Raw genomic sequence first — 25,523 nt, 5'->3', positions numbered from 1 at the left:
TGAGAGGCTAAATTGATCAAACATGTTTTACTCGCTGTCAGCTCGGCTGCTTGGTCGTCATTTTAAAAATAACTTAATATTAACTTAATTAACTTAATAAAGAAATGAAAAGAAAAGAAACATAACTAACAAAATGGACCTATTTTAACAGCTGCAAATAGGGCTGTGAAAAAAAAACAGGCTCGGGTTGGACTCGGGCTGATAATCAATTCTACGAATTGTGTTTTGCATTTGTGAAATATATTTTACGAATGTATAATTTTATTTTGCGCATGTGAATTGCTTTTTGTGAATATATATTTTTTTCACGCACGTGAATTTTTTTTGTGTGTACGTGAATTAGGTTTCATGCATGTGAAACTGTCTATGCATAACCATTAGGAAGGTCTGAAAAAATAGTAGTTACTGATTAGCTAATAGTGAACTACCTCATTCGACTGAGCGCCATTAGTTTCTAATTCATTAGTTAGAGTTTCTTCTTAGGTAATAGTAGTTACTAGAGAGTTAATGATGCGTTACTCATTTGTTCCTGTGTAGTTATTCATTAATGATGGAACAGCATTCTAAAGCGTTCTCACATTGTTTATTTCTTTGGTGATTTTAATGTTATGTGAGTTTGCTTGTGTATTTGTGGAACCATGTGAATATATAGTGTAAATAGTTGTAAAATAAACTGTGGAAAAATGTATATGTATACTGTGGCCATTTGTTTATTTGTGTCTTTATTTCAGACTTAGTTGTACACTATTGTAACGGACAAAACATTACTTTTTGTATTATTGTATTTTAGCTACTCTTGTTGATGCCCTTGTGTGATGTATTTGGGTCACATGCAGTAACAACAGGAGCAGCTTGAGGGCGCTATTGCCTGGAGGTAACCGGACATATGAACTCAGCTGTCAGTGTAAGTCAGTTCATTTGGTAAAGGGAAATCTAATGGTTGAACTCATGCTACCTTCTTGCTCCTCTAAAGTCCTTTGTTGAGAACTCTTTGAGTTTCTGCTCAACTGTGAGTATGGATTGATTTATATATTTGACGTTGTGTTTGTTTCATAAGATCATTGATGTTAGCTATTTGCTTTCTTTCTAGAAAGGACATTTAATTTCCACATGTTCTTTTGTGAGCACTGATTGGATACAAGAGGCAGTGAATTCAAGTGCAGTCCAGGCTGGCAACGAGGCTACAACACATGGCCAGTAACGTGGCGCTGAGGACAACGATTAACTGAATGCTATTGACTGATCATTTCTCACATTGTGGATTATAGTATTACAACCATTGCATCGCACTCAAATAGTCTTGTGGATTTGTAACTCATTTCATCTTCATCATCACTTCAACTTATCAAAGACAGGACATTCAAACGATAAGTTTACTTCATCTTATTGACTCATTATTGAAGGGACAAAGACCTTTGAGATTGCTTTGCAGTTTATTTCTATATGTCTGTTTGGTGCATGTATTAAGCACTGGTGGGGGAATAAAATAGGTTTAAATGATCATTTGTTGAAGAGATTTACTTATCAGTACATGTCAAAAATATAGAGTAACATAGAATATTGTCAAACAGTAGACATTGTTTCTGTTCTTCCTAATGATTCTACCCCACACTTTAATGTGAAAAGAAAACCAGCTTGTAGCAATGCGGCAGCAGTGTCACATTAATTTAGAAAGAGATTAAATGTGTGTAAAACAATGAACATTCTTTGTAAAAAATATTTCACTCTGTGAAATATTCTAGAAAAAGGTCAGGAGACTTAGCAGAGAAACAAATAGCATAATCAAAGAACCACACAGAATTGGAGCTGTGGATTTGTTCCGTTGTTCTTGGGTCCAAATATCTGTGAACAAGAAATATAATACAGTGATATGTAATAGATTCAAATCTGACATATAGCAGATTTCTTAAATATGCATAACCAATACATCACTCAACTGAATTAAATGAGGCTTTTTAATAATAATAAAAAATTATAATAATAATAAAAAAATATTTAAAAAAACCTTTGTTTCTTTCAGACAACATCAGGGGACCCATGGAAATGAAAGCACTGTCATGGAATTCCACAGACCTTCTCTCTCTCCAGTGGCCTCCAGAGTCACAGTGCTAAAAGAGAAAAAGAAATACAGGATAATCAGGCTATGTATTATTTAGACCAGCATTTTATTCCATACTTTATTAAAGCAGAGGACAGTAAAAACATATAGCTAAGCAAACATGTGTTTTGGTTTAGGACTGAGAAGTAAATCCAAATTGTGCAACAAAAAAATGTCATGATACTAAAATATGAAATGTTTTACATTTCAACATTTATTGATACATTTATTCATTGATATGATTTGTTGGAGATCAATACTGTAGTAATGCATGTTAATTATTAGTATTTAAATACTAAACACTACTATTAATAATAAGACTGACTATAGTTATAGTGGCGGGGCGTGCTTTTCACACCTAGGCCTTCAGTGGTGTCCCACATGAATTAATCCACCTCTTAATAGGCTACCATCATTATTACGCCACGACTATAAACCATCAAAAGTATACATAAACGCAGTACAACAGGCTGTTGCATCACAGACGGTATCTCTCATGCAGCGAGAATGAATGCCATTACTAAAGCAAAAAACCCTAGGGGCCGTTCACATATCGCGTCTAAAAACGTGCTGCTTTCTTTAAAAAGCCTGTCTTAAGCCTTGGTTATACTTTTGTCTGGCTCCGCAGCACGAGTCTCCGCAAACTGCGCGCGCACCTCTCCAACTGGACGAGGTGTTTATACTTGACGCACTCGCCGTTGTACTATTCTGTGACACGATAGGGGGCGACTCGAGTAATTGTCCTCTAACCATCAGGAATCAGCGGTTTGAAGAAGAAGCTATACACACGTGACAATGTTTATTTTAGTACATCACCACCAATACCACACTACAAAAAGAATTGTGTAAAACCCAGTAAACACTGAGATTATTACTCATGACAATAAAACAAAAATATATGGATATGAGAATGTGTACAATATAACTAAATTAACAATCTCTTACATATTTTCTAATTTCACTAAACATTTCATTAAGTTTCGTGAACATTTGTATTAAACATGGACCTTTATGTTCATAAAAAATACTTTTTATTCTATTGTATACTCATTTTTTAAATTTAAGCAACTAATTTAGACGTGCAAACTGGGTGCCGGTGTGGTGAGAAGTTTGAGCTCGGCCAGATTCGGCTCGAAGTCGTTCATCTTCGGATGCCGCCCACACCGCAATGATGTCATTTTTGAAAAAGATGTTTAAACCCACATTTATTTATTTAAAAAAATCGATTTTGATAATATGAAAATGTTTTAAATAATATAATTTATGAAAATAAAAAATATATATTTTTCGATCATAAATTCACAATAAAAAAGAAATCATATTCAGCACAGAAAAATGGGGCAAAAACGGGGCCCGAGTTAGCCAAAGTTGACTCGCTGTATAAACAAATGTAGGCTAAATAAAATGCATTATAGCCCTCTCACCAAAACTGATTATCTGTACACAAAATCCATTCTCCTTTCTTTTCTCAAGAAGACTTCAATTACACTGTTGTACAGGTTATTTGTACATTTCAGTTCCAACAATAATTCCCTTTCTATCGCCATGGAGGCTAATGCTGAAAGCCGAGTCTGTCCAGTCTTATTTCTGGCATACGTTTTAATTCTCTTTAGGGCTGAGAGTGTCTGCTCGACAGAAGCAGTGGACACAGGGACAGTCAGCGCCAAACATGCCACTGTGTGTAGCTGCCCCATGCTCTCACACAGATTTATCTGCTGAAGGAAATGAAGGAGATCAGCTGGACTTTTGCCTTCAAAGTCTGTCATGGCATACAATACAGACAGTTCTGTTTTTAGCCGGGACAGATCGAACAGTGTTCCGTGACTCTGTGTCAAGCTGGTGAAGGCTGCATGCGGGAATTTTTTCCGGTATGTCTGAAACTGCTGGGGGTCGAGGAGAGAGAGAAACATAAATTTTCCGTGGTCTTGAAATCTATTTCGTATCTGGCAAAGAATGTTGTCCAGAACAGTGCTGTGGAGTTGGTGGTAGTGTGCACAAAGGTCTCCTTGTGCTAGCCCTCTCCGTGCGCTCAGAGCGCCTGGGATGCGTGCAGTGGCTTCATAGATCTGACCAAATTGGCCCCTCTCCCGCTCAATGGTGTCACAAAACTTATTCACCCTTGCCAGACAGAATTGTACATCCAATGTTTTGCTCTGTAGTATTGCAAAAAGCACATCTGAATACTCAAAAATCCCATTAAAGGGATAGTTCGGCCAAAAATTATATTTAAATAAAACAGAATCATCCTCACGTTTTCGGTGATTCCCTAGTTATTTTTTATTTTATATTAAACTTGTTTTAATCAGGGCATTTGTCCGGATTGGCTACAATTCTCTCTCACTTTTCCCTTCAAAAAAAAAAAAACACGTGTCCCGGACACAGTCTATGGTCCCGGAAAAGCGTTATCATCAAGCCTTGATATGTTCTCTTACGAGAGTCCTCTCGTACTGCGTTTTGTAAAAACGCTACGGGAAAAGTCTCTTTTCACGAAATACTGAAGCAAAAAATTATCCTTAATTTTCATATATGTAAAGCGCGTTGCAGCAGCACACAGCTATGGCGAGACGGCTTGCTCACTCATTGGCTGCTCTGCGGCAACTGAATAAGCCTATCGAGCGAGGCCTAAAGTGACGTCAGGCCAATGAGGGCGCTTTGCGCCCTCCTCGACATTTCCCGCCGAGACGGGCGTGGCTAACCTCTATAAAAGGAGCTCGAAAGGCTGATTCACTTGATTTTAATCTCTTCAGCGAAGCACACACATCGCTGGATCACGGAAGCAAGCGTCGTTCGAAGCAAGCACTTCAGCGGGACGAGCCCTCGAAGCCGCTGGCCAACGCCGCCTTCTACAGCCGTACCTGCTGCGCTTTCTGACGCCCATATCCTTTATTGCATATTGCTCTGTTTGTGTGTGTGTGTGGGTGTTCGCTTGTAACACTCACCCCCTAAAAGAGCTGCGTCTTTTTAAAGATGCCATCCTGCGGCTCGTGCCGAGCCCCACTCACCGAGGGAGACAGTCACGTCATCTGTGTCTCCTGTCTGGGTGAGGACCATGCAGCGCTCGCGCTCGCTGACGGCGGCTGCCCTCACTGCGAGCTTTTGCCGATGGTGACTCTGAGGACTCGCCTGGCATCCTTCTCGAAGCCTGCATTCACCGGCGCGATGCCGCGCCGTAAGAAGCGCCGCTCGCAGCGGGTCCCGGAACCCGCTCCAGCCCGACCAAGCTCGCCGGTTCGCCCGCCAGCTTCGCCGGCATCTCTCGAATCACTTCCTGATGCTCAGCGCCCGCAGTCTACCGCCGCTTCATCAGAGGAAGTTGTTTCAGAGGCCGCGTCGGGGGAAAAGGATTCCTGCTCTCTGCTGGCTTCAGGCAGCGAGGACTGGGCGAGCTCCGAGGATCTCGCGCCTCCTGCCCGCAAGCCCACGACGAGAGCCAACATCGAGACTGAGCTCATGCGAGTACTCGCGCTGGCCGCGGCGAGTCAAAAGCCAAAGCCCGCTCCTTTTCTTCCTGAGTTACATGAAGAAGTTGCGAAGGCCTGGAACGCGCCCTACTCTGCGCGAACGCGCTCATCTGTGTCACCTGCATTTTCCTCGCTGGATAATACCAAAGACCGAGGCTACCTCTCGGAGTGAGGAGTGCTTCTGAGCTCACGCTCCGAGCCACCAAGGCTGCCGCACAAGCCATGGGACGGTGTATGGCTTCCGCCACTGTCGCTGAGAGGCACTTATGGCTGACGCTCACGGAGATGGCCGATTCCGAGCGCTAGTGATGCGCGGGTCGTCTCATAACGCTGGGTCGGGTTGGGGTGGGTAAAGAAATTGTCACTTTATTTGCGGGGCGGGTTGGGGCGGGTCATTAAAAACAAAATAAAATAAAAATCCATATATGTTGCATGCAATGTCCAGCCCATATTAAATATTTGGGAATATCAATCTAATCATATTTTTTACTAGGTTCTTTGATAACGCCGTAGCAATGCAACTTGCGTGATTTCCCCAAACCTTTGGCGTCACGTGACACAGCTCGCGCAAAGCAGCTCGCGCCAAGCAGCTCCCGCCGCCAGCCACAACAACAAAGACGGAGAAATAAAAGTGAAGATGGAAGATGAGGTGCGGGAGAAATTGAGGTCGGGATTTTACATAGCAATGCAACTTGCTATGTAAACTTGCTACGGCGAAAGCAACTAGCAACTTGCTACGGCGAAAAAAAGGTGAATGATGAATTAGATGAATACAAACGCTGCTTTGTAAATATTGAAAATGTTTAAATCATTATCTTATTAATATGACCTGATTTATGGTTCATATTCAGAATCGTCTGTTATTGCCAGTTGGCGATGTTTCCAAGCACTTTCAGGCTGAAATAAAGGCTGTTTTCATTTACATTTCAATGCCTAATATGTCTATTTAATGGTCGCGGGTGCGGGGCGGGGCGGGTTGTAAAAATAGATACAGTGGTGCGGGGCGGGCTGGGGCGGGCCAAATAATTTCATAAAAGCGGGACCCGCGGGTTGGAAAAAAAGCCGACCCGCGCATCACTACCGAGCGCACCACGTTTCTCGATGCCCCGCTGTCTTCCGCTGGCCTTTATGGTTCTTCTCTCTCCGAGTTCGTGGATAGATTTATCGAAGCCCAGAAAGCGTCCCAAGCCTTCAGGCACTTCCTGCCAAAGCGCTCCGGTTCTGCAGCGAGTCGTGATAAACGGACCCCGCGGAGCTCTCAGCCTCAGCCCCCGCCTTCGGCCGCCTCTTCACAGCAGCCACAACAGCGCAGCTCGAGGCCCCGCTTTCGATCTAGCGCCCGGCGCCCCACTACGGACTGGGTGCTAGGCATTATAAAAAGAGGCTTCTCGCTACAGTTTTGTCGACGCCCTCCCCACTTCACAGCGCGCGTCGAAACTACGGTGTCGTTGGAAGTAGCACACCTACTTCGCGCCGAAATATCAAAACTGATAAGCAAAGGGGCGATAGAGCGTGTACCCCGAGCTCAAAGTCGAAGGGGGGCTATACAGCAGATACTTTCTAGTCCCCAAAAAGGACGGCGGTATCAGACCCATACTGGATCTAAGACGGCTGAACAGAGTATTAGTGAAACGCAGTTTCAAAATGCTCACGACCAGGAAAATCCTCGCGCATGTTCGCCGAGAAGACTGGTTCATGTCGATAGATCTGAAGGACGCGTATTTCCAAATACAGATAGCGTCACATCACAGGCGATACTTGAGATTCGCCTTCGAGGGTCAGACATACCAGTATACAGTCCTGCCCTTCGGCTTGTCCCTGGCACCTCGTACATTTACGAAATGCATGGACGCAGCGCTCGCTCCTCTCAGACTCAGAGGCATGCGAGTGCTGAACTATTTGGACGACTGGCTGATCCTAGCTCAATCACGATCACAGCTCGTGGAGCACAGAACCATTTTACTTGATCACCTCGAGAATCTTGGTATCAGGGTCAATTGGACAAAGAGTTCACTGAACCCCAGTCAAACGATTTCGTTTCTGGGTACCGTTCTGGATTCACAGTCTATGACAGCGCGGCTGTCACCACAGCGCGTGCTGCACATTCAGCGCGCGACGAGATCTTTCCGCTGCGGCGCGTCCACCCCGCTCAGGATGTTTCAAAGGATGCTAGGTCTCATGGCCTCAGCATCACCAGTTCTCCAGCTGGGCTTGCTCCGCATGCGCCCGCTGCAGTTCTGGTTGAAAGTGTGAATACCGCGCGGAGCGTGGGTGTCCGGTCGGTTACGCCTCAAGGTCAATCAGAACTGTGTGACAGCCCTAATACCCTGGCTGTTGGACGACTGGTACCGATCAGGTGTAAGCCTGGGGACTTCCTCGGGAGTGAGGATGGTGTCGACAGACGCATCCACCTCGGGATGGGGAGCGCTGCTCGAGGGCAGACCGTTCTTCGGCCTGTGGTCGGAACAGGAAAAGCTCCAACACATCAACTGCCTAGAAATGCTGGCAGTGCACAACGCGCTGACGCGTTTTTGTCCCCATATCAAGGACCAACACGTCGTAGTCCGTTCAGACAACATGGCCGTGGTGTCCTACATAAATCGCCAGGGCGGTCTGAAATCCACATCCCTGTACAGGTTGGCGAAACGCCTCCTAATATGGGCTCAGCACAACTTACGCTCGCTGAGAACAGTGCACGTACCTGGGCTTCAGAATGTGGGCCCAGACAGACTGTCCAGGAACAACATTCCCCCGGGCGAATGGTCTCTACACCCAAAAACAGTCCGGCTGTTGTGGGAGAGATTCGGCAGAGCGGAGGTGGACCTATTCGCGTCCCACGAAAACGCTCATTGCCCCGCGTTCTTTTCCAAGAGCGAGTCTCAGAGGTGGCCGCGCTGCCCGCTATACGCTTTTCCCCCCGTCTCCCTCCTGCCACAGGTGTTAGAGCGGGTCAGGGAAACAAAATGCCCAGTGCTGCTTGTAGCACCGTTCTGGAAGAACCAAGCATGGTTCCCAGTCCTGATGCAGTTAGCAGACATCGCTCCATGGCCAGTGCCGTTGAGGAGAGATCTCCTCTCGCAGGCCGGGGGCTCGATTTGGCACCCACACCCAGAGCTGTGGTCCCTTCATGTGTGGGTGCTCAATGGATATCCGTTGGTCTCGCAGAGGGAGTGATGAATACCATCACTCAGGCTAGAGCACCGTCGACTCGGTGGCTTTATGCTTCAAAGTGGTCGGTTTTCTCCGGCTGGTGTACAGCTCGGAGCCTATCACCCCTCAATTGTGAGGTAACGGAGGTTCTCTCCTTCCTACAGGAGCTGTTGGATAAGGGCAGATCCCCTTCCACGCTCAAAGTGTATGTGGCGGATATTTCAGCGTTCTCTGGATAAACGCTGGGTCAGTCACTAGGAAGGAACGATTTAGTCATCCGCTTCCTCAGGGGAGCTAGGAGGCTGAATCCACCCAGACCTCCTTCAGTCCCTATGTGGGACCTTTCTACGGTTTTGGCGGCCATGAAAGGTGCCCCTTTCGAGCCTATCCAGTCTATTAGCCTCAAACATTTGTCTTTCAAAACAGTGTTTTTGATGGCTCTCGCTTCAGTGAAGCGCATAGGCGACCTGCACGCTCTCTCCGTGAGCCCAGCGTGCTTAGAGTTTGGCCCTAATGACTCTAAAGTCATACTCAAACCTAAGCATGGCTATGTGCCAAAATCCCTCAACACGCCGTTTCGGGCTCAGGTTATTTCCCTGTCTGCCCTACCGGGATCAAGTGAGGAAGGGGACTCGAGTTTTCTTTGCCCTGTTAGGGCTTTAAGAGCTTATATGTCCCGATCTGCTGTCTTCAGACAGACAGAGCAGCTCTTTGTCTCGTTCAGTGGACGTTCCAAGGGAATGGCTGTTTCGAAACAGAGTCTATCCAGATGGATAGTTGACGCCATAGCGCTGGCTTATACTGTCAAGGGCACCCAGTGCCCGTTGGGAGTTAGAGCGCACTCCACGAGAGGCGTTGCCTCCTCGTGGGCTTGGTCTAGCGGGATTTCCCTACAGGATATATGTACAGCGGCAGGCTGGGCCTCACCGTCTATATTTATCAGGTTTTATAACCTAGAGGTTCCCGCCTTACAGGCTAAGCTTTTATCGGTGTAGTCGATTCAGCTGTCTAACTAGATCTCTGAAATTGCAGGCGCAACGTGCTACCGACTGTCTTTGGGCAGAACTGTGTAAGACCCACATTTCCCACATTAGTTCAGGCTCCCTACCCTGTCTATGTGATGTCATATTCGCGTCTGCGGACATGGCTATATAAGGGCGGAGGGAATCCCCTCTTGTCTCTAGACTCTCTCTGTGAGGTCATATTAAGCCTGCAGACGCTACAGTATAGGGAATTAAGGTTTCCCCTCCCTTATTCCCTGACTCTGTGTGAGTCTATCTGGTGATTATGCACTGTACGCCTGGATTAGCTTCCGGTGATCGGTGTTTTTATCCCAGCACGCACAGCGTTTTACAAGGGGTTCCCGTAGCGTTTTTACCAAACGCAGTACGAGAGGACTCTCGTAAGAGAACGTACTCGGTTACTAACGTAACCTCGGTTCTCTCTAGAAGAGGGAACGAGTACTGCGTTCTCTGCCGTGCGTACGGTTCACTCTGGTTCGCTTCGACGATCAAAATCAAGTGAATCAGCCTTTCGAGCTCCTTTTATAGAGGTTAGCCACGCCCGTCTCGGCGGGAAATGGCTTTAGGCCTCGCTCGATAGGCTTATGCAGTTGCCGCAGAGCAGCCAATGAGCGAGCAAGCCGTCTCGCCATAGCTGTGTGCTGCTGCAACGCGCTTTACATATATGAAAATTAAGGATAATTTTTTGCTTCAGTATTTTGTGAAAAGAGACTTTTCCCGTAGCGTTTTTACAAAACGCAGTACTCGTTCCCTCTTCTAGAGAGAACCGAGGTTACGTTAGTAACCGAGTACGTTTTCCTTGATTTGTTTTCCCTGAAGAGAATTACGTTGTTGAAAACGAAAGTAAAAGAGTCACGCACGTTCATTGCGTTTTACCGTGATGAGAGTTCCGTGTCTTTATTAAACTCAACACATTATAATGATTTATCTTTCATCCACCCTCGATTAATTGGAATGGAATGTTTTAATTACTTGGCTCGCACGACTCGCGGATTATCCGCGTAGCAGTACTATACGTTTTGAGAATGGACACAAGCCCTAACCACATCAGATCCATCACGCTGGGAAAAGTGTATCTGACCATGTGACTGTCTCTCTGAGTTTTGTCAAGAGCCGGAGGCGGCATGAAATTTAACGGAGGCGGCCGCCTCATAATTCTCTATGCAGGAAAAACCCTGTTATAATTACATTTTTGGATGATACAGCCATACTCAGTTTACTGACCAAATATTCAGATATTGTTACATATAAATCCGAGATATAAGGGGTTGTAAGTTGTGCAGTGTAGGTTGTAGGTTGTGCAGTGGTGTAAGGAGCATAACTTGATGTTGAATGTAAAAAAAATGAAAGAAATTATTTTTGACCCAAGGGTTGTGGGTGATCATTGCCCACTGTCAATTTATGAGGAGGAAGTTTAGCAGGCAATAACATATAAGCATTCAGGGATTTACTTCTCAGCTAAAATGAGGCCATCAAGTGGAGTATGTTTGGACAAAAGCTAGTCAGTGCTTGTATTATTTGTAAAGACTCATGGACTATGGCAGTGGTTCTCAATCCTGGTCCTGGGGACCCACAGCTCTGCACAGTTTGTATGTCTCCCTCATTTAACACACCTGATTCAGATCATCATCTCGTTAGGAAAGAGCTCTGAACTGAACTGGGTGTGTCAGATAAAGGAGACATATAAAATGTGCAGAGTTGTGGGTCCCCAGGACCAGGATTGAGAACCACTGGACTATGGGGTGGATAAAAGTATCATGTTACAGTTCTACAGATCAGCTATTTAATCTATAATATGTCATGGCTTCACAATATGTCCATTAAACGTAGGTCACAACTTCAAAATGTGGTTGAAATAATTGCCATTTAGCCCCATCTGTCTGTAAAGAAGCAGAGCCTTATTAATTATTGTTGATCCAAGCCATATTCTTCATAAGGAGTATGAGCTGTTGCCTTCAGGCAAGACAACCTGTAAGTTGAATAGGTATAAATTCTCTCTAATTCCATTGTCAATTACATGATTGAACAATAAGTAATGATTGCTTTGTGTGAGTGAGGGTAGATTTGTAATGTGTTGGGTATTGGGTAATAATTTAGGTGTACTGTAGTTATTGTGTATTAAAATAGTGTAATGACTGATGTATACCATTTGGAAATGTTATGTTTTGTGTTGTATGGATAAAGTGTAAATGTATGGTGGACTGTTGTACATTGACCTGCTCTCTCGACAAATTTCTCAAAAAAGTATTAAACTAAAGGTGATGATACACAGGGCAACTTTTTTGAGCAATGTTGCTGGGCAATCTTGCCGAGCGATTGTTGCTTGGGCATTTTCCCATTGAAAATGGCCAATACATTTCTGTCGGGATAATTTAGATCGGTCGTGGGCATTGTGACACCAACATTGCTTAAAAAGTTGCCCTGTTTATCATCACCTTTAGGAAACTACTGTATTTAGAAGGCCTGTGGTGTGTTTATACATGTATTTTCTCAAAAGGGAATTATACAATCAAGAAAATTATTTATACTCTAATCATGTTGGAAAGAATATATCAGAACAAAATTCGTTTTGAGAGGTTCTGTAAACTCACAGTTGAGCAGTGATTTCCTGTCAGAAGGCAAAGGTGAACAGTACAGTGCAGGTAAACCTTAGATGAGTTTGCAGTGAAGACAAACATCCTGAAGGAGAAACGGCTGGATGTGGAGACTCCATTCTGCAGAAGATCAACTGTTTCGTCACTTGGATTGGGACACCTGAGAATATCAGCAGTGACAATTAAGTCAATTTTTTATTCTTTAATAATAATATGTAAAGAATAAAAGAATCTGAAACAGTGTATAAAATAATATTGTCAACAAAAACACAATAAAAATGATTTGTTGTGTTACATTTTTCAAGTGTCCAACAAAAGCATGCAGACTAAAACTCAGTAACTGATTGGTATCAAATTTATGGTGGCATTAAAGTGGTGCTTTCAGAAGATTTGTACCCCAAAAGTGATAATAATGTCCTGTAAATCTCTTCTGTCTTTTAAAGGAACACTCCACCGTTTTTTTTAAATAGGGCTTATTCACATTCTTTCCTACATTTAGATAGGTGGGCAAATGCATTTTTGTCTCAGTGCATGCATTGTTTTAGTTTGACAGGGTCGGCGCTAGCTTAGCTTAGCATAATGAATGGAATCCTTTGTTGCCAGCTAGCATGTCCTGAGTAAAAGTAAAATAAAAAATAAAATAAAAAACACCCTGCCTAGGAAATCGCCTAGTGTTAATCTGTATCGCTATTTGTACTCGTTGTAAATACGCAGGCCACAAGAAGTTCTTAGGTGTTTGTTATTTTATTTTTTATATTACTCTTACTCAGGACATGCTAGCTGCCAACAAAGGATTCCAGTCATTATGCTAAGCTAAGCTAGTGCTGACCCTGTTAAAACTAAAACAATGCATGCACTGAGACATATGCATTTGCCCACCTATCTAAATGTTGGAAAGAAGGTGAATAAGACCTATTTCAAAAAACGGTGGAGTGTTCCTTTAAGACTTTGCGCTGATTAAAACACAAGAAAAGTCTTACTCTCCACTGATGAGGTCCCAGCGGACAGAGTGATCAGGATTGTTCTCAGGTGTTGCCCAACATGTGTCAATCACTGTGGCAAACTGACGGCGGTCAACCCCCTCAACACGAACTTCCACAAACATCTGCCAGTTTATCTCCACATTCACACTTCCATTAAAGGGCTGGGAAAACTCAACATCCTGATATGGAACCATCCTGACCTGATATCTCCCTTGACCTGCAGGAAGCTTCTTGTGGACAATGCTGTTGAAAAAAACAGTGGGGTAATAGTGTGGAAAAAGGATGCATACTGATACATTGATTCATACTGTATCAATTCAATGACTCTGTTTTAGGAGTATACAGTAGCATACATGCTCTCAGTATACTTATACATTAGCTGCGTTTACATGGACCCTAATAATCCGATTGTAATCGGACTACTAGCGAAAGGGGCGCCAAAGGGGCGGTTTAAATCTTTTCCAACTTGATCTAGAGGACATGTATACACTTGTTCGGATTAAAACCAAAACTAGAAAGTACTGCGCGTGTGCAGTGACAAAGAAATTGCACATTGACATATGAAGTGAGGAACGAGTTGTTGTTATTGTTGAGTGAAGTGCCATAAATTACTGTTGTGTCATTCTATTATGTTCTTTCCACTCATCGTCTGTGAAGTGGAGAACGACAACATCCCATCCATCCTTGTTTCAGACTCTCATCCACAGACGACTTGTTTTTAGCTCGGGAAGGGGCATTTTTACTGCTTGATAAATATAAGCAGCACGACACAGCGGTTCATGTGCACTTTATTTGGCGTTCATGTAAACACTACGTTCAGATTCATCAATCGGATGATTTTATTCTGATTGAAACAAAAAGTGTCCATGTAAACGTATGTGTATTAATTTAATGACTCTATTTTAGAGTTAAACAGTTCAGTTTACAGAAAATTACCATATATATAAAACCATATATAAATTACCATATATTTTTTTCCCCTGGAAATAAAGCAGCACAAACGGAGTCCGAACAATAAAGTCCTACCTCTCCAGTGGATTGATTTCCATATTCATAGAAAGTGTTTGGTTTTGGGGGTATATACAGCAGAAGTTCAGCTTCAGACTTCTCTTCCTGCTGATGATAACATTGGTCGAGCCCAGAGCTCCGAAAATAAAGTTCTCATAAATGAAGTGGGTGCCATTGGCCTATGGACCAGAGACATAATATTTTAATATTTTAGTTTGAATGTAATTCAAGATATTATCTAAAAGAATTTTAAAGACATTTTTAATAGCAGCTTGCATTCAACTACAGTATTAAAAAAAAAAAAAAAAAAAAAAAAAGTCTGTTTTAAACAATTAGTTTGATTTAAAAAAGGCTTAGTTGTACTTTTTCCTTAGTTGTACTTCAATGACTTTCAGTCCGTAACACATCGAGATATAAGAGCTGTGTGTGTTTAAATAGCATATAGTATTTATAATGACTCCTACCACAAGATTTGTGCCACAGATGTGGTCATTGTTGTCGAAATGGAACTCCACTCTGCCATTCTGGAGTGTTCCTTTGCAGCTGGGGTCATTGAGGTGTAAGCTGTCAGCAGGAAAACCAGCCTCAAAGAGCTGGCAGCGAGACAAAGACATGGAACCAGAGCTGCTTTCACAAACCTCAGAGAAATCTGACAGGGGGAAAAAGAACAGCACAGTAGCTTTAATAAAACAAATGTGATTAATTACTTAAAACTTAGATTTGAATTGTTGTTGAGGAACGAGTCCAACCAAAAGAGTCTGGGTCAGGTCTTTGACGGCTCTCGCTACAGAAACAGCCGTAAACACCATTTTTCTCTCCACACCATTCATCTTCAGTGCAGCTGAGCTCAGAACAGGGGTCACTCACAGCTAAGAGGAGAACCAAAGAATGAATGAGGCAGCTGGAGCATTTATTTGCTTATAGAAACGAATTCAATTATGTTTACCAGGGTCATACGTAGGACGTTTCAGCCCTCTAATCTTCTTTGTTATTTACAGAAAACTGATGATGAATTAATATTTCATTTCACTTCTATCTATTTTTCACTCATTCATTTTGTAATCTCTCATTTAAGTAATGCAGAAAAGTATGTTTAAGATTACTTTGAGTTATAAATTGTATAATGGCCTTCGAAGCACTTCCTAAGTTTACCACGGGGGTGACCACACAAATGTCCTCAACGATACTATGTGTATGCCATTGGATAGCTTGACCCCATGATTTAAGAATAAATGGAATATAATTGGAAAAAGTTGTTGAGTTATTGCAAACATAAAATAATGAAATACTATAATGATACATTGGTTCTTTCAAGTAGATTATGTTATTTAGAATATGAAACATGGTTGCTTTGCTCATGAGAAAATATCAAAACAAATAAAATGTATTTTTCACATACACAACAATATACTGTATAACATCCCATTATACATCAGTTGTATAAATGTGTTTGACTCACCTTGGCAGATGACTCCAGCATCTTCACCGTGCCCACAGTTATGTGATCCCCATGCATTTGATGAACAGTTTGTCAGTGTTGATTCATTCCCACGGCACTGGACATTATCCAACCATATTTTTCCGGAACCTTCTCCAAAATAAGCAGAACTCTTTGACCCTATAACACTCCCGCAGCCCAGTTCTCTACACACCACTGCTGCGTCCGTAGAATCCCAATCATCATCACACACTGTTCCCCATATTCCATTGTGGAGAACCTCCACTCTTCCAGAACAGAGATTGGTTCCATTCACCAACTTGACGGCTATTAATCACAAAACAACATAAAGAGAGAAAAACAGGTCATTAGGTTTTAGGTTGTTCATTTTTGTTTGTTAGTTTTGTATTTTTGATGAGATAACAAACAAAGTGGTAATAATAGTGGAGTTTCATCCTCCTCAGCATCATTACCTTTGGATCCTGGCCATGAAGAAGTCGTGTCCAATGTCGCTGTTGAAGCAGAATAAACTAACACACAAAACAGGTCATTAGGTTTTTCGTTTGTTAGTTTTTGTTTGTTAGTTTTGTATTTTTGATGATATAACAAACAAAGTGATAATAATAGTGGAGTTTCATCCTCCTCAGCATCATTACCTTTGGATCCTGGCCATGAAGAAGTCGTGTCTAATGTCGCTGTTGAAGCAGAAGAAACTAACACACAAATAAACAACAATGTTATGTTTAGATGAAGATGTTGACATGTCAGATTGATTGCAGTGCTTTATGTTTTTCAGTTCAAACTCATTTTTTAGGCTGTTTTAAAAGTTGTGTGAAAAGCAGATCTGGTTCTAATTCAAAGGTCTATAATTACCTGTCGATGGTGCTGCACTAGTTTGTGCCTGGCCAGCTACAGAAAAAGAGAGATGAAAAAAGTCTATTACAGTTCCAGAACGGATTTCTTCATTTGCATGGTCTTTCCCACACTGAGAGTGATATTCAAACGGATGGTAATCAAAAATGAGTTATTTTATTCTAAACCATTCACCTTCAACATGCTAAGAAAGTCGACTGCATAGATTCCAAGCATGAAGTGAGTGGAACAAAACTCAATGTCTGACATTGAGACCAGGCCAATTCATTTAGCCCATGCCACCAACTGGGCAAAAGATACAAAGTTCTAAATGAAGCTTAATGTACACATTAGCTTGGTCCCAATTCAGAGGCTGCATCCTTCGAAGGCCGATTGCGTCACCGTTGCGCCACAAAGGCTCCTTCAAACGCGGCCTCCAAATGCGTCCTTCGTTTCCCATGAAGAGAAGGATACAACAGATGGATCCTGGTGGAGTACTGGTACTGGTGGAGCTGGATGATGATTTGTGTGGTCAAGCCCTTCCTCCAGCATTTGAATTCAGTTTGGAGAGAAGGATTTGCTGAACCCTTCCTGTGCTCAGGCCCTTCCTCCTCCACTGGTTCCGTCCGGCATCCAAGTCCCTTCATTTTCATTGGGTCTGCCCAGATCCAGTCCGGTTCCGACTCATTTTCGTCACAGATGGTACTGTCCATCTTCAAGACTCCTTCATCGCCGCTGGTCCTAACTAGCTCAAAGCTTTTGTTGCCACTAATGATACGCCCACCTAGCCTCCCTCTCCCACCTCCTCTGCCCAAGCCATTCAGTCCTTCGGCCCCTCCTTTTCTGGCTCTCTTTAGTCCCTCAGCTCCACTATTTACTCTACCCTGCTTAGACCAGCCTTGGGCTTCAGATCTGCCAGCTCAGCCCAGGGGTGTCAATTCCAGCACTCCACATCAGACCTCCAGGCCTGTAGCTCATTAATCATCAATCATTCATTTTTTTTATACTTTTTTATTGTGACATTATTCATATTGCGATCATACACTTAACATGTCAGAGTAGGCACAATATATATATTTCCCCCCTTTTTTTCTTTCCTTTCCTTTCCACCCCAGTGAATTGATCAAAAAAAAAAAAAAAAAAAAAAACCTACGAAAAAATAAATAAAATAAAATAAGTAATTAACAGAAGGAAATGTATACGTATACATACACACATACATAACCACGCACATATATATATACCCCCATATTTTCATATATACATACGTATTTGCATACACATGCGTGCATACATACATCTCCATATACATGTTTACATACAGACATACAAATTTCCATATAGCTGCATCATATATCCATATAGCTGCATCATATATCACAGAGATTACATCCATGCCTCCTCTAATTACACAGGTCCAAATCCATGCTTGGTTTTTGTCTTTCAATGCATTTGGTTAGCATATGCAAACCATCTCATCTTAAATAACTTCATTTTGCCTCTCATCTTATGCGTTATCATTTCATTTTCATACAGGTTTTCTACAGCTTCAATCCATTTATCCAACCTGGGTGGATCAGTTTTTTTCCAACCTTGAGTTATTTGTTTAATAGCAGTAATTCTCAACACCCAGAAGATATAATAATTTTCTTTGTTTAACCCTTTCGGCTGTATGCCCAGCATGACATGTACCGTAGTTGTTCAAAATATTTTGACCACCGATTTGCTTCATTAATTCTAACACATTAACCCAATATGGCTGGATTTTTGAACATGTGTAGAGGACATGAACCAGGTCAACATTACATTCACCACACTCTCTCCAACAGTATTGTGTTTGATTTGAATATTTACTAATTTTCAGTGGTGTTCCAAAAAATATAACCAATAGTTTCCACGCATATTCCTGCCAATAGGGGGACTTAACATAGCAGAAAACATTTTTACATGCCTGACTCCACTCCTCTTCAGTCACTGTTATTCCAATGTCTTTGTCCCAAGATTTCAAAATATTATTAATTTGATTATCATTATTATTATTTAAAATGTTATGAATTTGTTCCGTTACATTTTTAAAGCTCGACTTTTCATAGTTCTCTCACGAGAGGTCTCTCGTACTGCGTAATATCTTACGATAGGGGAAAACCTCTTTTCCACGAGATATTGAAACCAAAAAATTATCCTTAGAATTTTGTATTATTGCAAAACGCGTTGCGGCAGCATGCGGCCATGGGCGAGACAGCTCGCGCGCCCATTGGCTGCTCTGCGGCAACTGCATCAGCCTACCGAGCGAGGCCTGAGGTGACGTCAGGCCAATGAGGGCACTTCGCACCCTCTGCGTCACGTCCCGCCGAAACGGGCGTGGCTTAGTCCTATAAAAGGAAGGCTCGGGGCAGCTGATCCGTACTTGTTCTCGTACTCATGGCAGAACTCGTTCCCTCTTCTAGAGAGAACCGAGGTAACGTTAGTAACCGAGTACGACTTTCAAGATATGCTCCACGATAGGACTGAGGTCTTGGAAAGACTGTATATTTGTTATTATATAGCTCCTTACTTGGAGGTATCTAAAAAAATGGTTACTTGAAAGGTTATAGTCCTTAGATAGATTTTCAAATGTTTCAACTGCATGATCTTTGAACATTTTATGGAATCTTGTAAGTCCCTTAGTTTCCCATATCCTGAAAGTCTCATCCATACGATTTGGAGTGAAGTCTGGGTCTTGACTAATTTCCCTCAGGCAAAGATGGCCGCCTGGGTGCAGCCACAATGTTTGACAGGTCCTGTGTGTCTGCCACAAAAGTATATCAAAAACCCTTGGATTTTGCCATGCTTGTCTGGTCTTCTCCTGTCCTTCTACCTCCTCTTGAGTTTAACGTGTCCAAGGAAAATGGATAACTTAACTCTCTACCCAGCAAAGAGGAGCCAACATCTTTTGTATGCAAGAATTCTGGATTGTGGACATGCTAGGCTGCCCCCAGGTAAACTTGATCATACAGCATCTAGATCATTCCCTGGGGTTGAGAATCTTTTGATGATAATACTTCTGGCTGGTGATGTTGAGCAAAACCCTGGACCTGTTTTAAGTCCTGTTCCACCTCTGCTACCTGGGCTACAGCAGCTCCCTGGGCTAACACCACCACTGCAGGACCCTACTACAACTAAGCCCAGTATGTTACCACAACCCATCATACCCATGAGTACACAGAGGAACCCTGTATTTAAAAAACATCGATCATGTAAGTTATTTCAAACTCTTAATCAAGCCAGGACTATATGGGATCCACAGTGTAAAAACAAAGGGCTCTTAGGTGGCCATCTGAATATATGCAGTATGGCCCCTAAGAGGGAACAATTGGAGCATCTTCTCATTAACTCAAATGTAGATTTCTTGGGACTTTCAGAAACTTGGCTTAAACCCTCTTCCCCACAAGCAGTGGTATCATTACAAGGCTACAATGTCTTTAGAAAGGATAGGTATCAAGAAAGGGGGAGGGGGTGTTATTGTATATGAAGGACTCTTTAAAATGTACACAAATTATTTGGCCTAATGAAATCTCAATTGAATGTGTTGGAGTTAAAGGGGAAATGAAGCAGTCAATCAAGTTTACATCAACAATTATATAAGAAACATGACAAATGTAAACATATAAAAGAAAAAAAAGAAAAACCGTTATATCTTTTGCTGCCAGGGCGCTGCCATTGTGTGCAGTATTCTAACGTGTGACGTCACGGGGTTGGTTGGCTTTAATAAACCTGGCTGAATGTATTAATATCACGACGTCAAACTGTCTACACCACAGAGTTTTGACCGCGAACAACTAATGAAGTCTAACGTTATATGTTATATACAGCAGATGGACTCTGACACGGTGGGCATCGCATTACAACAGCCACACGCGTTGCAACTTACCAACCCGCTCTTCGCCCAAAACCACCACCGGCTGTTCGACATAACAACGTAACTTACCACTGCTCGGTTCCCACGCCGTATCGGATCAAATGCATATATTAATACATGCTAACTTATATGGTGTTGACAAGAGACATGAATATGATGACAGACATCGCGAACAATGTTTCCATGTGCAGTTTGTTAACGTTAACGTTAGACGTCGTCTTTTTGTCTGGTACTAATAAACTCCACTAAAGTTAGCTAAACACTAAATTAGTGTTAGCTAGTTCATGCTTACAGCTGTTAGCTATTAATGACTGTACCTAACAGTTGTTCGCGGTCAAAACTCTGTGGTGTAGACAGTTTGACGTCGTGATATGAATACATTCAGCCAGGTTTATTAAACAGGGTGTCCGCGGGGTTGTAAAAAGTATTAAAAGGTAGTAAATGAAATTAGCCAAAATTAAGGCCATTAAAAAGTATTAAAAAGTAATAAATGTCATCTGTCGAGGTATTACATTTTCGAACCCCTATCCAGCTAGGCCTATGAGTTTCAATTTGTGTTAAGTGCAGGCGTTTCTTCTAAAATTCGTGTGGATTTATTTATATGTTGTGAGTAGAACCTGAGCAATATCATGTGACGTGGTTTTTGTTCGCGCACGCGCTGAAACAAACTGGGTAAGTTACCCGGCTGCTTGCTGCCAAACCTGTTCGCGAGTTCGCTTATATTTCAGTCATCTTTTTGGCGGCCGCCAAAGCGCATTTTTGTCCCGCCAAAGCCTTATTTGATCGGTGAGTAGCCTAATGTAGATGACTGCTGCGCTGACAGGGTGCATGACATGTTAACTGAAAGAATGAGTAGAGAGAAAGAGCCCCGGTCGCGCGCGCGCACTCTCTCCACTCTTGCTCTCTCTCCCTCGCTCATATTAATCAAAATCTATTGACACGATGGTAAAAGGTCGGAAGACCGAAGTTTCACGTGGCGCATTCGGAGATTTATTTCTTGCATTACCGCTGGGTGTGAATTGTGCTAAAATACACTGCCTTATGTTCTCTGAAAAGCGTTTCACATTCAGCTGACATAAACCACATTTTCAATAAACAAACAAAACTATCCAGTAATGAAATGTTTTCTGTGTTTGACACAAATCTTGTGCGATGTCCTAACTGCCGGGATAGTCACACAACACGTAGACGTCCGCTAATGACACATCGCATAATTCACGAACTAATGACTCCTTTGAACCGATTCACTTTAATGAATGGTTAAAATAACTGATCTGCCCGACACTGAACTCAAGAGACGTCTGAATCGGTGTGTAACAGATCGGTAACATTTTACAATATGGTTCCATTTATTAAACTCTAGTCAACTACATTAACATTAACTATTAATAAACTGCACTTCTACAACATTAATTAATCTTTCTTAATGCTAATTTCACCTAGTAGCCTACATTATTGAAATCAAAAGTTGTATTTGTTAACATTAGTTAATGCACTGTTAAGTAACATGAACAAACAATTCATGTATTCATGTATGTATTCTACGTAGTATTTTCAGGTTATTTATAGCATAATGTGTAGAAACATTACCAAAAAAAAAAAAAAAAAAAATCATTTAGTTTAGACTGGAGTGAGGTGAAACCAGAAAAAAAAGTGCAAAGCAAGTTATCTAATAGCTAATTTTTTATCTGGCAGCTAATTTTATTCAATTGTACAGTTTATGGTAGAAAATTACACTATTAGTTCAAATAAACTCAGTGCTATACTTTTTTATTCTACTTTTTGATACTGATATGATTATAGACCAAAATAATTATTAGGTCTAGCAAAGAAGGATTTTATCTTACAAAGCTATGAAATCAAGTGGTAAAATCACAGCTTTAAAAAAAAAAAAAAAAGAGGGCAAGAAAGGATCGGCCACAAATCTCTATCTGTTTCTGTGTTGGTTTTTGAGTCCAGGGTTGAAGTTAAGTTATAATCACCGAAATGTTTTATTATTTTTGGAAAGATATTTCATTACTTTATACCGCTACAGTTGCATCTTGAATTCGTGCTGGTATTAAAAAAATATTGTGAAGGTATTAAAAAAGGTATTAAAAGGTATTAAATTCAACTTAAGAATTTCTGTATATACCCTGTTAAAGCCAACCAACCCCGTGACGTCACACGTTAGAATACTGCACACAATGGCAGCGCCCTGGCAGCAAAAGATATAACGGTTTTTCTTTTTTTTCTTTTATATGTTTACATTTGTCATGTTTCTTATATAATTGTTGATTAAAGTGGAAATCCATCTTGTAAATCATGTAAACTTGATTGATGCTTCATTTCCACTTTAAAGTGTCACTCTCAGCAGAAATGTCATTTACTGGTTTATGTCTTTATCGTCCGCCTTCAGCAAAAGTAGATTTTTATGATCAATTTAAGGCACTTCTGAGTTGTTGTGACTTTAATAATGAGGTTATTATAATGGGAGACTTAAATGTAAATTGGGACAACAAAAGTGACAGAAAGAAACTGAAAGAAATTACAGATAATTTTGGGCTAACACAATTGATCAGTGATCCCACTAGAATAACAAATCACTCTAAAACTCTAATAGACCTGGTGTTCTCTAACAAACTAGATATAATGATAAAAACATACAATTTCTTAACTGGCTTGTCTGACCACAATGCCATATTTTTCTCTAGAAAGCTGACTAAAAAACAATTGAGAAGTGTCAGTAAAAGCACTAATATAAAACAAAAATTTATTCCAAAGAGCCAAGAACAATGTTTAACTGCAGCTCTAAATAATCTTGATTGGTCTAGCATACTATCTTGTGATGACACTAATAAATGTTGTGATCTACTATACTCCTCTATTAAAGGGGTTCTGTCTCAGTTTCAGAAAGCGGGTCACTTAAAGAAACGAGTTTATTCCTTGCCTTGGATCAATAGTGAGTGTAAACAGCTTATGACACTCAGAGACAAATTACTTAAAAAATCATTACAATTTGGATTAACTACTGATCGATTAAATTTTGTATCCGCAAGGAATAAAGTCACCCAAACTTTGAGAATGGCAAAAGCTAATTTTTTCATGACTGTAATTAATGGTGCCAAAGGAAATTGTAAGCTAGTTTGGGAAAATATTAACAAACTCCTTGGTAAAAGTAAGCACAATGCTGATAAAGACCTTTAACCCAAATTTGCCAATGAATTGGTATCAGAGCCTCTCAGCCTAGCAACTAAATTAAATGATTATTTCCAAAGTACCATTGATGAGATTGCACAACTGTTTTCTAATTCTTGTGACTCTCAACAAAATATTGGCAACACCGACCCCCATATGGATGCCTCAACTCAAAATTAAAAGTTTAATATTCAATTAATTACAGAAAATGAAGTAGAAAATATAATCTTTAAATTGAAAAGTTCTAAAGCGAGGGATGTGTTTGGATTTGATACCAATCTTCTTTAGCATTATAAATCTTGTATCTTGGTGCCTGTGACCCATCTTATTAATTTATCAATCATGCAGGCAGTCGTCCCTTTGAGTTGGAAGGTGGCAAATGACATACCAATATATAAATCGGGTGATAAATTAGACCCTGCTAATTATCGACCTATTAGCATACTCCCTATCTTTTCATCTTTTCAAAGATAGCAGAAAAGTGGGTTGCTAACTCTATTATTGCACATCTTAATGATTCCAATCCGGGTTTGCATCCTATGCAATTCGGATTTCGATCTCTTCACTCAACTGAAATGGCTGTCTGTGTTTTTGTTGAGAAGGTGAAGTCTTATTTAGACAGAAACAGTTATGTTGCGGCTGTTTTTGTTGACTTTAAGCGTGCATTTGATACTGTGAATCACCTTAAAGGTGCCATGTGTCAGAATTTAGGTAAAAATATCCAAAAAATGAGCTACACGCTTCAAAAGATTGAAAAGAAATAAGGGCGATGATGTCATTAAAAAAATGACAAGTTATAGTGCTGCAGAGATATCAACCTGAATTAGCATTAGCATTACTAGCCACGGCCCGACAGGTGTCGTAATACCAGTTTCGGCCATGGGAGGCGGTATGCGGGCAACATAACCACCAGTCAAACATGCAATACACGAATAACTCACACGGCTTGTGGGCATACTTGAACCTGATGTCAATCGTGTGGAAAGTAGCCTACTGTCCACTACTACATTCAAATAAAATCTGATAGAAAAAGGAACAGAACCAGAGTAGACATTGGCACTGCTTTCCATCGCTGAAGACAACTAATGGACATGAAAGAAATGAGGTTCGACTCCGAACTTGCAACATTTCTTTTGGATTGGTAAGTAAGATGCTGTTAGTATTTCGTTAGAAGTTTGTTTTATATGTTTGTGTAGTTTTTTCGGGAAGTTATAACATAGAAATGTATCGAAGGCTGTTCGATAAACGTATATATAACGTACATAAAAAATAGTGTTGTAATAGTACACATATACAGCACAATCTCTATAGCTCTTTTTTTTTCTTGCCAACTACGTGACCTATATTATGTTTATTAAATGGCTTTCCTGAGGTAAATCTGACATAATTGTTCTCCAACTGTGTTATTGACCTCTTCACGCTGATAAAAAACACTGATTGGTCGATATTATGTATGAGGAATACAATTTTGGTAAGTTGTAGCCTACTGTGTCTTTCAACAGTGTTTGTGTTTTTTTACTATTAGCTAGTAGAGATGATCGGTTCATGTGCGCTAGGGATCTGTCGTGTAACATTTACAAGCGCCAAAACGGTATTTATTGTTTGAATTACGTAATAAAATTGACAGAATCTGAGAGCTGAGATTTTTTTATATCATAACTAACCTGCTCTGTCTAGTCTGTCGGTATCCATGTCCTCTTTGCTTCGCGACTTTTCTGTGCGTGAGAAAATTGATGTGTGGCGTGAGAGCGTGTGAAAAGTGTCAATTGCGTGTGTCTCACGGTGAATGCGTGAGAGTTGGCAGCTCTGGTTACATTGGCACTAGCTTGGTCAACATCAGCG

At 41.3% G+C, this 25,523-nt stretch overlaps 1 protein-coding gene across 2 annotated transcripts in view; it reads right to left on the bottom strand.

Moving 5' to 3' along the window:
* Window positions 1-1,414: 1,414 nt before the first annotated feature.
* The window catches only part of LOC311283015 (uncharacterized protein), an 80,598-nt gene continuing 56,489 nt past the window's right edge, over window positions 1,415-25,523 (bottom strand). For both annotated transcript variants that reach the window (XM_084397169.1, XM_084397170.1), the window contains 11 exons: window positions 16,628-16,663; window positions 16,411-16,467; window positions 16,228-16,284; window positions 15,776-16,081; window positions 15,066-15,185; window positions 14,781-14,965; window positions 14,335-14,495; window positions 13,306-13,551; window positions 12,323-12,485; window positions 2,006-2,108; window positions 1,415-1,842 (listed from right to left, as the gene is read on the bottom strand). In XM_084397169.1, the coding sequence (XP_084253295.1) occupies window positions 1,739-1,842; window positions 2,006-2,108; window positions 12,323-12,485; window positions 13,306-13,551; window positions 14,335-14,495; window positions 14,781-14,965; window positions 15,066-15,185; window positions 15,776-16,081; window positions 16,228-16,284; window positions 16,411-16,467; window positions 16,628-16,663 (1,538 nt within the window). In that variant the 3' untranslated portion in view covers window positions 1,415-1,738. The remainder of the gene's footprint in view (window positions 1,843-2,005; window positions 2,109-12,322; window positions 12,486-13,305; window positions 13,552-14,334; window positions 14,496-14,780; window positions 14,966-15,065; window positions 15,186-15,775; window positions 16,082-16,227; window positions 16,285-16,410; window positions 16,468-16,627; window positions 16,664-25,523) is intronic.

Source organism: Rutilus rutilus (assembly GCF_951802725.1).
Source record: "Rutilus rutilus genome assembly, chromosome: 23".
Taxonomy (NCBI): domain Eukaryota; kingdom Metazoa; phylum Chordata; class Actinopteri; order Cypriniformes; family Leuciscidae; genus Rutilus; species Rutilus rutilus.
The sequence above is the reverse complement of the archived record's forward strand: the minus strand, read 5'-3'. Positions and strand labels throughout refer to the sequence as shown.